The 13,600-nt window shown below is 35.9% G+C and overlaps 1 protein-coding gene across 1 annotated transcript; it reads right to left on the bottom strand.

Annotated features, from left to right (window-relative positions):
• Window positions 1-7,034: 7,034 nt before the first annotated feature.
• On the bottom strand, window positions 7,035-10,180 carry LOC121235803 (40S ribosomal protein S3a-like). Its single transcript, XM_041132221.1, has 7 exons — window positions 10,014-10,180; window positions 9,869-9,916; window positions 9,638-9,743; window positions 8,409-8,546; window positions 8,116-8,301; window positions 7,542-7,742; window positions 7,035-7,344 (listed from the first exon to the last, which is right to left on the bottom strand). The coding sequence occupies exons 1-7, from the start codon at window positions 10,022-10,024 to the stop codon at window positions 7,249-7,251; spliced, it is 786 nt and encodes a 261-aa protein (XP_040988155.1). The 5' UTR covers window positions 10,025-10,180; the 3' UTR covers window positions 7,035-7,248.
• Window positions 10,181-13,600: the final 3,420 nt, after the last annotated feature.

The raw sequence follows: 13,600 nt of genomic DNA, 5'->3' as shown, positions 1-13,600 counted from the left end.
TGGCTGGAAAAAGAGAGCAAGACAGGTTGATAAAAATAGAACAACTGATATGCAAATGGAAACAACTGGTGGAAGAGAAACAAGAAGTAGGATAAGAGATAACACAGAACTTGACAGAAGTATTCAACAAACTCATTTTAAGAAACCACGGGATATGCTCAAACCTATAAGGAGCTTAACTCAAGAGAAAAAAGCTTCACTGCTTAGTGAAGGAAAAGTGCCCAAACATCCTTTTTCTTATTGAAACAAAAAGCAAGAGAGAAAGGATGGAAAAAATTAGGAACAAACTTAGGAAGTTCAATATTGACAGTAGAGGACTCAGTGGAGGAATTGCTCTTATGGGGAATTCTCTTATTTTTGTAGAATTGGAATCCTATACAAACTCTCATATATCTGTCAAAGTTATAGAGCCTCAAAATGGGAAAGAATGGTATCTATCTAGATTTTATGGAAATTCTTGTACAATACTTAGAGAAGGGAGCTGGCAATTGTTAAGAAAGTTGAAACTAGGTGACAACCCCATGGATCTGCATGGGTGATTTTAACGAAATTCTTCAACAACATCAGAAAGTGTTTTTTTTTGGGGGGGGGGGGGGGGGGGGGGGAGCAAGGTCCAATACCAAAATGGCTTCTTTCAGTAAAGCCTTACAAGGCACTGAACTAAGTGATTTAGGATACAATGGTCTTAAATACACTTGGGCAAACAATAGAGAAGGCTTGGAATTCACAAAAGAAAGGCTAGTTTGATTTGTAGCAAATCCCCAATTCATCAATTTGTATCAAGATATTCAGATATATGCAACTGTTGCATGTACTTCTGATCACAATCCTATTACCATAACTCTGAATAGTATGACATAAAAAATAGAAGGGTGTTCAGATATGAGTTTAATTGGGGGCAACAGAGGAAATGTCAGGATCTCATTAATAATGATTGGCATGAAAACAACATAAATGTTAGTACTATAACAGTAGTATCCTATAAGCTAAGTAGCTGCAAGAACAAGCTACTGAACTGGTGCAGAATCTAAAGAAAGCAGTCAATGGGAGAAATTGAGAACAAAAAAACAAGATTTCAGCAACTTCAACAAAGAAATACAGGATATGATTTGCAAGAAATTCAAAAACTAAACAAAGAGGTATCAATGATACTAGAGGAAGAGAACTTAAAGTGGAAACAAAGAGTAAAACAAAGTTGGCTTCAAAAGGGGAACACAAACACTAGGTTTTTTCATATATGTGCATCTCAAAGGAAAAAGCTAAACAGATTAGCATTATTAAGGATGAAGAGGGTCAATGCTACAATACCCCTCATGGTATAAACCAAGTGTTTCAATTTTTTTTACTAATCTATTTTCAACCTCAAACCTCATTGGACTAGAGAGTGTCTAGAACCAATGCACTTACTGGTACCAGAAGATATGAATAACTGGTTGATTCAAAATTTCACTTTCACAAAGGTGCAAGAGGCAGTATTTAGTATGAATCCAATGAGCTCTCCAGGCTCAAATAGATTCTCTGCAGGGTTCTATCAACAACATTGACATACAGTAGGTAATGAAATATGTGAGGCTGTGACAAAGGCTTTGAACACTAACTGTTGGGACATAACTATAAATGAAACCTATATAGTTCTTATTCCAAAGATCATAAGTCCAACTCAGGTCACTAAATATCGATCAATTAGTTTATTTAATGTTATATACAAAGCCATCTCCAAAGTACTAGCGAATAGGTTAAAAAAAATTCTGTCTCACCTGATATCTACTACTCAGAGTGCATTTGTGCTAGGTAGAGTAGTTACTAATAACCTCATTGTTGCATTTGAAGTCCTACAATCTATGAAGAGCAAAGTGAGAGGGAAAGATGGGTATATGGCACTCAAGTTTAACATGAGCAAAGCATATGATAGATTGGAATGTTGTTTTATTGATGATGTCATGGAAAGAATGAGATTTGCCAAGAGATGGATAGATTTTATCCTAAATTGTATTAGAACAATTTCTTATTCTATCTTACTAAATGGGAATCCATAGCCATCTTTTCTACCTTCGAGGGGTATAAGACAGGGCGATCCACTATCACCCTATATTTTTATTTTGTGCTTAGAAGCCTTCACTCAACTCCTCAACAAGGCAGAAATACAAAGAGTGATATCTGGTTTTCCTATGCATAGAGGACAACTTACTATAAATCATCTATTTTTTGCAGAGATAGTATTCTCTTCTGTCAAGCCTCCTCAATACATTGGAGTAGGATGTTGTACTTGATTTCTATGTATGAAACTGCCTCTTGTCAGATACTGAACAAAGGAAAATCTTCTATATTTTCCAGCAACAATACACAAAGCCTCTACAAGAGATAGTATACTCAATGTTATAGGAATCAGATCAACCTCTACCTATGAGAACTACCTCAGATTACCAGCCTTAGTTGGGAGAACAAGAATCAAATATTTCAATAATATTCTGGACAAAGTCAAAGGAAAAATGCAAAATTGTAAGATGAAATTTTTATCCAAGGCAGGTAAAGAAATCTTACTAAAATCAATTGTTCAAGCAATTCCATCTTACTCTATGGGAGCATTTAGACTTCCTAAAGGTCTATTGAAAGGGTTGAATAAATTGATGAAAGGCTATTGGTGGGGACAGATTAACCAAGAGAAAAAATTGAGTTGGATTAACTGGACTCAAATGTGAAAATTAAAGAATGAAGGGGGATTGGGGTTTAGAGACTTTGAAAATTTTAATAAGGCTTTATTAACCAAGCAGTGTTGGAGGATAATTCAATTTTCACATTTATTATCTTCACAAGTACTGCAACACAAGTATTTTCCCCAAACTGACTTTCTCAATGCAAAACTGGGTACCAATCCATCATTTATTTGGAGAAGTTTATTATATGCTAGATCATTGCTTAAAGAAGAGTTAATATGGAGGGTTGCAAATGGAAAAGCTATAAAGATATGGTTAGACAAATGGATGCCAACACCTACTACTTTCACTCCTCAAAGTGGACACAATTCACTCAGAGCAAACATGAGAGTAAAGGAACTAATTGACCAGGAAACTAAGCAATGGAGGACTATTCTCATCAGAGAAATCTTCTCTCAAGAAGAGGCAGAAGTAATTTGTCAAATCCCTCTCAGCAGAAGCAACGGACAGGACAAGTTGATTTGGAGAGGAACTGACAATGGCATTTTCATAGTTAGAAGTGCTTATTTCATGCAAGGTGATATTTAAAACAAAAACAAAGGTCAGTACTCCCATAGTTCATAGAAACGTGAAGACTGGACAAGGATTTGGAAACTCAACATTCCACTAGCTTCAAAAAAATTTTTATGGAGAGCATGTCTTGACATTCTACCAACAAAAGTCAATTTATGCAAGAGGAAGATTCTAAGTGATCAAGAGTGTCCATTATGCCTAGCAGAGCCAGAAACTACTGAACATATTTTATAGGATTGCATATCAGCTTATGATATTCTCGAGCAAGGATCAAGGAGAATACAAAAAAGTAAAACATCATTTAAGAACATCAAAGCACTTATAGAATATATGTTCAATATACTAGAAAAGGAAGACATGGAAGAACTGGCTTTAATCCTATGGAATCTATGGTGGAGAAGAAATGAATATGTTTTTAAAAATAGAATAATTGATCCCAAGTCAGCGATGAGCAGAGTTAATTGTATGAAAGAAGAGATAGCAAGCTTACAAGTCAGAACCATGGCCCAAGATAAGTACAATATTCGAAGGACTGTCACATGGAATTGCCCACCACCATGTTTCTGTAAAATTAATTGGGATGTAACTATGGATAACAGGCAATATATGTTAGGAATTGGCATAGCTGTAAGAGATGAGGAAGGTCAATTCTTGACTACAATGAGAAAGAAGGGAAGTTATAGTCATGATCCATCTACAACAAAGGCAAAAGGGGCACTTATGGCAGCAAAATTTGGTATTCAACTGGGTATGAAATGTATAGTGCTTGAAGGGGATTAAAAAAGAGTTGTCATGGCAATTTAGAAACAGATAGAAGATGAGAGCTATTTTGGGATGATCATAGAAGATATCCAACAGAAATTATAATGTTTTGATGTTTGTTTTACTAGTCATGCCTCTTGGGAGGAAATGTTGTTACACATACACTAGGTAAACATGCTCAGACTGTATAGTGGATTTGGAGGAAACTCCCCACTATCTTCAATGTGTATTTTGAATCTTTTGACGAATGTGATGAGACTTTTTTTTTTAAAAAAAAAAAAAGGTATGATTTGTCAATATTTATTAATCCTTGAATTTGTTATTTAAAAAAGAAAGAATTGATCTACATGATATTTACTCTATTTCTCGATATATATCTTCTTCTTTTTCTTTAATTTTCCATAATTCACCGTTTTGATAAAGGGCTTGAATTAATTTACTAGTTTGAAAAATCAAGACTATATTATTCAGCCTAATATTATTGTTTCTGGGTATTATAGAATTGACTTACTATAAATTAAATCGTATAAATTCATGGTTTTGGATGAAACCAAAACCATCGGCCATAACTTGCTTTAGGCCATTATTCAACTGACCAAGCTAAGGCACAACTGAAATTTTGCACTCTAACACTCCACTGCCCACATACACCACTCACAACCCTCACCCTTCAGCCAAGCCGTGACCCTAGTATATATTAGGCAACCAGTCGTCACCTTATAAACATATTAGGGCGAGGTCAGGTTTTTAACCAAATAATAAAGTGTAGTCGCTAGTACTGCATAAATACCATTATGTTTATTACTAATATATTATAAAATTTGTTATAATAATGATGGTCTACTTTATTATTTGTTTTGCATAATAAAACAATAAAGTGCAATACAAACAATCATGTGATTATTATATTGTTATAATAATGAACACTTATATCATAAACGGTGGAGTCTATTATGCACGAGTAGTATGGAACCATCATTAACATCAATTTTAATGGTGGTTCCAAAACTCTCGGAAAAACCAAGCATATTGGCGGAGCGTATGCAGGGGATGAGGTCCATATATAACAAATTGGTTTTGACACGGGACAAACCTCAAAACTTAATTTACACAATAATACCATGAAATCTGGTATAAAATATAATTTTATGTTAATTGACTAATGATAGTTATTAATGCTCAGATTTATTAATGTTCATGTTGATTTCGTGTTTCGCGGGTCTGGACAACTCTACGCTGATAGTGCTTCGATAGGTGTTATTTGAAGCCCCCAACAATGTTCCAGTGCGGCTGTACTGTGGCGGTTCATATGTCCATGGTGATAAATGGAAAATAAGTGTAGGAAAAGTAAAGAGAGATAGACACTAAAATTTACGTGGTTCGGCAACATGTCTACGTCCACGGGAGTTTGGAGAATCTCCACTATAATATATCTGTTTACAGTCACTCATGATTTCTCATATCTTATTGTACAAAGAAAGTTGGAGCTCTTTCTGTTGGAGATGCTATCTTCCTTGAGAGGCTGCTGAAAAAGATGATCTAATTGAGGGAGAGTTGAGTCGGCATGAGAAGTCCTTGTTGATGTTGACTGATCATCTCTTTTTATATATTGTCTGACCCTTCATTGCACATGCCAGCTTGCCATGAGGTGGCAGTTTCTCTTGCGTGAACTATTTTTCTTCTCTTTTAGACCCTCTGACACTTATAGACCTTCATGTCTTTCTTGTCTCCTTTTTGTCTATTTCTAGTCTCCCTTTTATTTCTAGTAATGGCTAGGTGGGCTGGACAATCATGGGCAATGATATTTTTACCCCCTCAAAGTTCATGTTAAATTATTAATATATCTCACATTTATGAAAAATAACTGCTTGGGATTTGGAAAAAAAAAAGTTACGAAGTCAAGCCACTGATAACCAAATTGTTGACATAAAAAAAGGCTTTATAACGAGGTGACTTCGGTGGGAGAATGAACCTGTTATACTGTTGTCATCATCATCCCCTTGCATACGCTCCGCCAATATGTTGCGGGCTCAATTGAAGCCTTTATTTTCGCTTACACGTCCCTATGGATGTGTAACAAAAGTCTCAGGATTTGAGTACTGAATCTAGCTACTCTGTATTCTGCTGCATGTAAACAATTGATTTTTTGGGTGCTTCGGGTAGTTAGCAGAAATTCTTGTTTTCCAATTAATTTCCAACTACTAATTAATTTCCACACCCTCAAGGTAGCAAATTATAAACCTACACAAACGACACCGTATATGTTGTGTCGCCAAATCTTCAAGACAAATACCATAACTGCTAGTTCTAGGTCGTGGTTAGGGTAAATCTTCTCGTGGTCCTTCAAGACTGGACCACGAGAAGATTTACAAATATTGCCACTTGATAAGACAGTTAAAATAAAGGCAGCATATCGCTCACATAACAGCTGACATAAATATTTTTAAGATTTATGTTTGATTTAATGTTTAATTCAGGGTTGAATATATGATTATATATTATAGTTTCCAAAATTTAATATAAATGGTGGTACAAATAATATTATTTTTAATCGTGATCAATATTAACCAAATTAATTTAATAATTGACGTGAATTAAGAAAAATAAATGTAAACAATATATCCATTTATAATATATTGCTAGCTGGGTTTATTATTCAAGTATTACAATCGTTTAATGTTATAAATGATCATTCCACTCTCGAACTATAATCATGGTGCTCCTCCAACTGGTACACTGAATTCCCTTTCGTAATCATTAAATTATTAGAGGAAACATTATGGAAATTCAATGAAAAATACTTGCAGGCCTGCTTGGGATTTGGCAAAATATGAAAACCAAGCTAAGGCACAACCGATTTCATGATAAAAATACCCGTTTTAATCAGGGGTCAAACGGATACTTTAGAAAGTGAGTACATATATCCTAGTATACCGAAGTTAGCATGGCCTGTTACGTTCTGCAATGATTTGTTATAATAGGTATCAGATACTCAATTGCTGATAATTTACACATATAGGTAAAATAACATATTACGAGAATGGGTTTATGACAAAAAGGATATTATATAGCATCTTTCTTAAAACAAACATTTCGGATGAAAACAAGAAGTAGCCCACATTGATTGCACAGATCAAAATTGTTTGTTAACGAAAAATACGCAGATCTGCGTTCATAATAAAAAGAATCGAGCAACACAAATCTCATGCCAAGAAAAGAAAAATAGCAAAAGCTAAAAGGCAATTTCATAATCCTACATTCAGGCTCCAACTGGTTCAGCAGGCACCTCCACCATAGTCTCATCGGCGGGCCTCTCCACCTTGACACCAACATCATCTGAATAGTCACCATGAACCTACACATACGATCATAACAGGCAAGTTAACATGCTAGCTTCCATATGTAGGATTCGGAGCTCAAAAGTTTCGGAAAAACACGTTAACAAATAAGTGTAACCTTTCTGAACTTATTGATTGGATGTCACCTTTATGAACTCTTCGATACTCTCTATTGTGCCCATACAACAACAAATAGATACATACATAGACTCACCTCCATCAACTTTCCAAGATCAAATTTTGGAGCCTTCAAAATCTTGACTTTCCGAATAAACACATTTTGTAGAGGGTAGATGGCTGAGGTTGCCTTCTCGATCTCTTTGCCAATTGACTCTGGGATGAACTTGCGAACCAACTCCTTCAGATCACAGGCCGATGCTTGGTTGATCATTATCTCCCGCATCTTACGACGGATCTGACATGACGAAAGCAACATTATATGTACAGTTCGGATAGAATACATTTAAACATTGCATTCAGTCGACAAGAAGATCAAAATACCAACCACATGGAGTTAGCAACCAATCTTAATGAATAGAAACAGACATCCAGAAAAAGAGAGTGCACTTCATCTTTTATACCATCTGTTATTGCATTTATCAAGCACTTCAGCAACAAATCAAATCATTTATGCCAGTACTTTAGAGAATTTTTCTCCAGTAAATTATGCTAAACACAAACAGAATACAGAACAAAGCAGGAGAAGTCTTCCAAGATACAATCTTTGCTGTCTGATGATAAATAGTTATATAGGTATCTAGTTAACCAGATAATCTAGTTAGTATCACCTGTCTAATTTGGCTGGACTGGGCATAACAGGTCCTCTTGACTTGGTTTTGCCGCCTCTTAGTAAATCCAATGCAGAACATCCTCAAACTGTAACTGTCAGTAGTCTTCACATCCACATGTGCCTCGATCATTGTCTGCCATTTCCTTACCAAAGACCTCAACTTGTCTGTGGTAAAATCCATTCCCTGAAATGTTTGAAAACAATTTAAAAGAAAAAAGTAAGTTTGTTTTTTCATTAAAAAATAGCATTAACAATGTTGGACGCAGATGAAACTATATTACATAAGCATACCCAGAAATTGGTCAGGACATTCCTCCCTTGAACATCCTCAGCTCTCAATCTGATCTTTCTGTATGCATGATCCTCATCATCCTGAAGATCAGCCATTGATATCTCAAAGACTCTATGTTTAAGCCCTTCAGATGCAATCTGTGAAAGAGACAACAGAGGCATAAGTAGGTACACAGGTAACATATATTGGCAACTGGCAAATTTTAAGCACGTTAAAAACTTAATGATTGTGGAAGATAAAAAGTATGCTCATCATCAACAAACAAAGTAAAGATAACAAAATAATTACATCAAATTGACATTAGGGAGGAAAAGCACATAAAGGCAAGGATGCCACAACCAGAATCAGAGTCATAAAATGAAGACTTTTATGTTCTACGGTGTAAAAAGAACAACAATATACAAGGTGATAAAAAAAAAAAGTGGAAAGGAAAACAATTTTCTTGAAAAAAATAAAAATAAAAGCAGGACATGCTCAAGCGTTCTTACTGTGTAATATCAATACTTCCATAATTTTAAAAATATCATAATTTCTTACTTAATAAACAAAAAAGGAGGTATTATAATTTCTAAAAGGACAGAGGAAAGTTGTAAAAACTTGAAACCTTAATTCAGATTTAAATAGCTAAAGAAAAAATCTACGTGTTACCCTACTTAAAATATTACTCAGTACAAGGACTCGCATGAGAAATGCACGTCCAAAACTACTTAATATAAACTATGAGGACCCTAGGTTGTTAAAAAAACAGGAAAAGTTGTCTTATGAATTTAATATAAAAGTCTCATTCTAGAAGCAAAGAAATCCAAAGCCTCCATTGAGCAAATATACGAAATTGGCAACGGGATAGCAAGTAGAATTAGAAACCTGGTTTTCTCCATAACCAAATAATATGTTCCAGAGACATTGATAAGAAAGCGAACAACTGACTTAAATAGAATTTAGCACCATTAAATCACATCAAGTCATATATCAATGAAAAAGGGTTTGCTTGACCATCAACCCAATTCGCCAACTAGTTAAGCTAAAAAACGCATATAAATTGATTGGACAAGCCACAGCCAAAAACATTAAAAGAAATATTGCATCTTTACAGCAGATGTAGCCTACGATATAAAGTAGAGAACTCAGAAATCCAGGCCAAAATTTTAACTCAATTTCTTATCCAATATTTTCTCGCCAACCAAACAGCACAAAACGAATGGAGAAATTCAATGACTAAAAAAGATACCTTGGTACCCTGAGTGCGAGTAACAAGGGTTTTGCCGACATTTTTTACTGCGAACACTGAAGGTGCCTTGATATCGTACCAATCCTTCTTCGCAAATGGATCGGACCTAATCATATATACAACTATATATCACAACAATGCTCGAGAAAGAGAAGAAAAGCGTAAAAAAAGAAAAAAAGAAAAAAAGAAAAAAGAAGAAGAGTTAACATCAAATAGGAAAATGACACTCACGCCTTCTTCTTGCCTCCCTTCTTTCCCTTGGAAATCCTCTTATTCTTTCTGTTCCATACAAACACCAAAACTATTAGTGCCTAACAAATCCAAGGATCTTATTTCACATAGAGAGAGAATGACAGAAACATTGAGAGCACAGTACCCGACGGCCATATTAGGAGAGGGGACGAGCTTAGTGGGGAAGCGAGCAAGAGCAAGCGACGACGGCTACGCAGCGAACCCGGAGACACAAAACCCTAATCTTGTATGCGATAATTATATACTATATAGGTCGAGTTTGCACTTAGAGGGTGGGTATGTCATTTTGGTGGGAATGAACGATAGGAGGATAATTTAGCCATTTCGTCACAAAACAAAAGTATGCGACGTCGTTCTCTTCGTTTTATTTTTGATTTTTTTTTCTTTTAATAAGCACAGAGCGTCTTGCATAGTAGTTAATTGAGTTATTGTATTCTCAAGCAAAATACTATTCATGTTAATTAAGTTATAAAATTTTAATTATAAGATTAAAATTTAAAATTTATCTTTTAAATAAAATTATATCACGTAGTAACGTGTTGTGTAGATGTCTTAAAATAACAATACTTTTATAAAGTTCCTAGAACTTTTTTTTTTTTTTTTAAAAAGAGTAGGAAGTCACATGTCCAATAGTGACCCCTCCCAAAGTTTATTAATAAAACCCTCACTTATGGCGGAGGAATACCGTGGTTACAAGAAAGGACCATGGAAAAACAGGCCCATAATCAAGAAAAAATCTAGAACAAAAATAATAGACCACTATTTAAACAAAACCCACCACAACCCAAAACCAAGGCTTACAAATAACCCCAACTTTTACAATCTAACATCTCAAAGATGGAAAACCCAAAGAATCCAAACGGATCAGGCCGCTAAGAACCCGAGGCAAATTATAACTACTCGAAAAATCTCACTCAGAACCTAAGGCCCCTGCCTTTGCTAACCAATCCGCCACCCTATTACCTTCACGAAAAACATGCTGAAACCGACATTGAACCGTGCAAGCTAACTCAACAATTTCCTCCCAAAAATCCTCAAGGTACCATACTCCACATCTCCCTCTACTCCACCAAAAAATAACTACCATAGAATCCATTTCAACTATCACATTTGAGAGATTCGTTTTGCATCTTCTCAACCCATAAAGGAGAGCCATAAGCTCCGCCTTATTATTAGAACCAAACCCAATATAAGAAGCATAAGCCTGAACCATCCCACCAGAAGCATCCCGAATAACCCCACCAATACCACAAGAGCCCGGATTACCAATACTACTACCATCCGTATTCAATTTAAACCACCCCAGCTGCAGTTTATCCCACCTCACCACTTTACAACTTGGAACTTTCGGAACCACCGGAACTATTCGCAAAGCTTCCAGAATCATACTATCTCGACGAGACAGATTTTTATTTTGTTTAGCCATCTGTGAGATGGACCCTAACCACACACATATAGAATGAACAACAGAATTATGCAATTCCAATATACCTTCCATTCGAGCAAGACACCTCCTTCTCCATAGGCGCCAAGTAATAATAATGGGAATAATGCCAACAATAAAGCCCACCTGTGAGGAAGAGCTAGCCCGCCTAAACCAAATCTCAACATTCTGTTTCCAAGTTCTACCAAGAGATATGCCAATAAGATTTCCAAAAAAAGACCACACTCTGTATGGAAATTCTCTCTCAAAAAGCACATGATTAATATCTTCAATATGACCATGATTACAGCAATTACATTTAGATACAAGAGGAATACCAATACGGCGTAATCTGTCATCCACAAGGCCATAAACCATGTCCTCCAAAAATGGATAGACATTTTTAAAGGAAGATTCTTATGCCAAATCCATGCATGCCAAACCATAGAATTACCTCTAATACGAATACAATTCTATGCAGATTTTGTAGAGAAAATACCTGTATCCGTAGGAGTCCAAACTAGAACATCCTTTCCATTCTTCAGTCCAGCTAAATCAGTTATTATCTCATCCACCTTATCTTGCCCTACTAACTCCTCCAATAACTCCACATCTCAACTATTGACAACCTACAATCTTTAACTTTCAAAAGAGGAGAACCCATAACATTCATATCATTAATCAATAGACCATTATCCCTCCATTTGTCATACCAGAAAAAAAGATCACCCTCTCTAATTTTCCATTTTGAATTATTTAACAAAAACGGAATACAATTAGCAACCATTCTCCAAAATCGAGATCCTTTATTATTTTCTATAAGATACCACGGCCGGGTTCCAACATATTTGGTTTTGAAAAAATTTGCCCATAAAGAATTACCTTGAAGAAGGTTCCAAGTGAAGCGCATATGCAAGGCTTTCTGAACATCCTCAAGGCTTCGTAACCCAATTCCTCCTTCTTCCACCGGCTTACACATCTTATTCCAAGCCAAGCATTTCTTTTTGTTCCGTCCATCAGCTTCTCCCCAAAAGAAAGAACTCATCAATCTATGAATCTTGGCAATAGTAACTTAAGGTACCTGTAAAACAGCAAGTAGATGGATATTCATACTAGATAGAACATGCCTCAAAAGAACAAGTTTTCCTCCCGAAGAAAGAAGCCTCATCTTCCATCCACTAATCTTTTGCCTCACTTTATTCACCATATCTTCTAAATGAGCCTATTTCAAATGCCCTCGAATTATTGGCACACCTAGATATTTGAAAGGGAAAGTTCCTTCCATAAAGCCCGTCTACCTTAAAATCCATTGCTTACGCCGATTTGGAATTTTATTAGAACAATACAAAGCAGATTTCTGAACATTAATAGTTTGTCCTGACCACCTCTCATATTGAATCAAAATTTTTGAAGAACCCGCACCGATCTTTGACTTCCATTAGAAAAAACCATAACATCATCAGCATACATCAAATGAGAGATAATAGGCGTACCTCGGGCCTGAGAGAATAGGCCAAACTGATTCTCTTGCACACTCCTATGAATCAAACGGGAAAGAACCTCTTGTTGGATGATAAACAAATAAGGAGATAGAGGATCACCTTGACGGAGCCCACGACCACCCGGAAAAAAAACCCTTAAACGTTCCATTCATCATGACTGAATACCAAGGGCTAGAAATACATGAATAAATCAACTCACAAAATTGAGAAGAGAAACCAAACCTTCTCAAAACCATTATCAAGAATCCCCAATCCACCAAATCATAAGCTTTCGCCATATCCACTTTTAACAAGATATTCCCCCCATGTATTCTTTTATTAATAGACTGCACCAACTCCTGAGTGAGGCTAATGTTCTCAAAAATACTCCTTCCAGGACTAAAGGCTCCTTGCTCCAAAGAAATCAAGCGAGGTAAAATACCAGTTAAACGAGAAACAATAATCTTGGAGCAAATTTTATAAAATACAGAACAAAGACTAATAGGGCGGAACTTATCAAAACCTGTGGGTGACTCCATCTTTGGTATAAGAACCAAATATGAGGCCGTGAAAAATCTTGGAAGATCCTTGATCATAAAGAATTCCACTACTGCCTTCCAAACATCAACCTTAACCACTTCCCAACAATTTTTATAAAAGCTCCAAACCCATCAGGACCCGGAGTGCTTTGATTTGGGATGGATGATACTGCCTCAAACACTTCCTCTAAAGTAGGCGGCCTAATCAAAGAAACATTTTCCTCCTCTAGTATGACCGTCTCAATAAGGCCTTCCAGTCTAGATTGCT

This window comes from Juglans microcarpa x Juglans regia, chromosome 6D (assembly GCF_004785595.1).
Source record: "Juglans microcarpa x Juglans regia isolate MS1-56 chromosome 6D, Jm3101_v1.0, whole genome shotgun sequence".
Lineage (NCBI taxonomy): Eukaryota > Viridiplantae > Streptophyta > Magnoliopsida > Fagales > Juglandaceae > Juglans > Juglans microcarpa x Juglans regia.
The sequence above is the reverse complement of the archived record's forward strand: the minus strand, read 5'-3'. Positions and strand labels throughout refer to the sequence as shown.

What these genes read in the sequence shown, in the direction of transcription:
- LOC121235803 (XM_041132221.1), bottom strand. An exon ending in AAGGGAGGCAAGAAGAAGGC is followed by an intron (nt 9,744 to 9,868) that starts GTGAGTGTCATT and finishes ATATATGATTAG; the next exon opens with GTCCGATCCATTTGCGAAGA. An exon ending in AGTCCAGCCAAATTAGACAG is followed by an intron (nt 7,743 to 8,115) that starts GTGATACTAACT and finishes TCGTCATGTCAG; the next exon opens with ATCCGTCGTAAGATGCGGGA.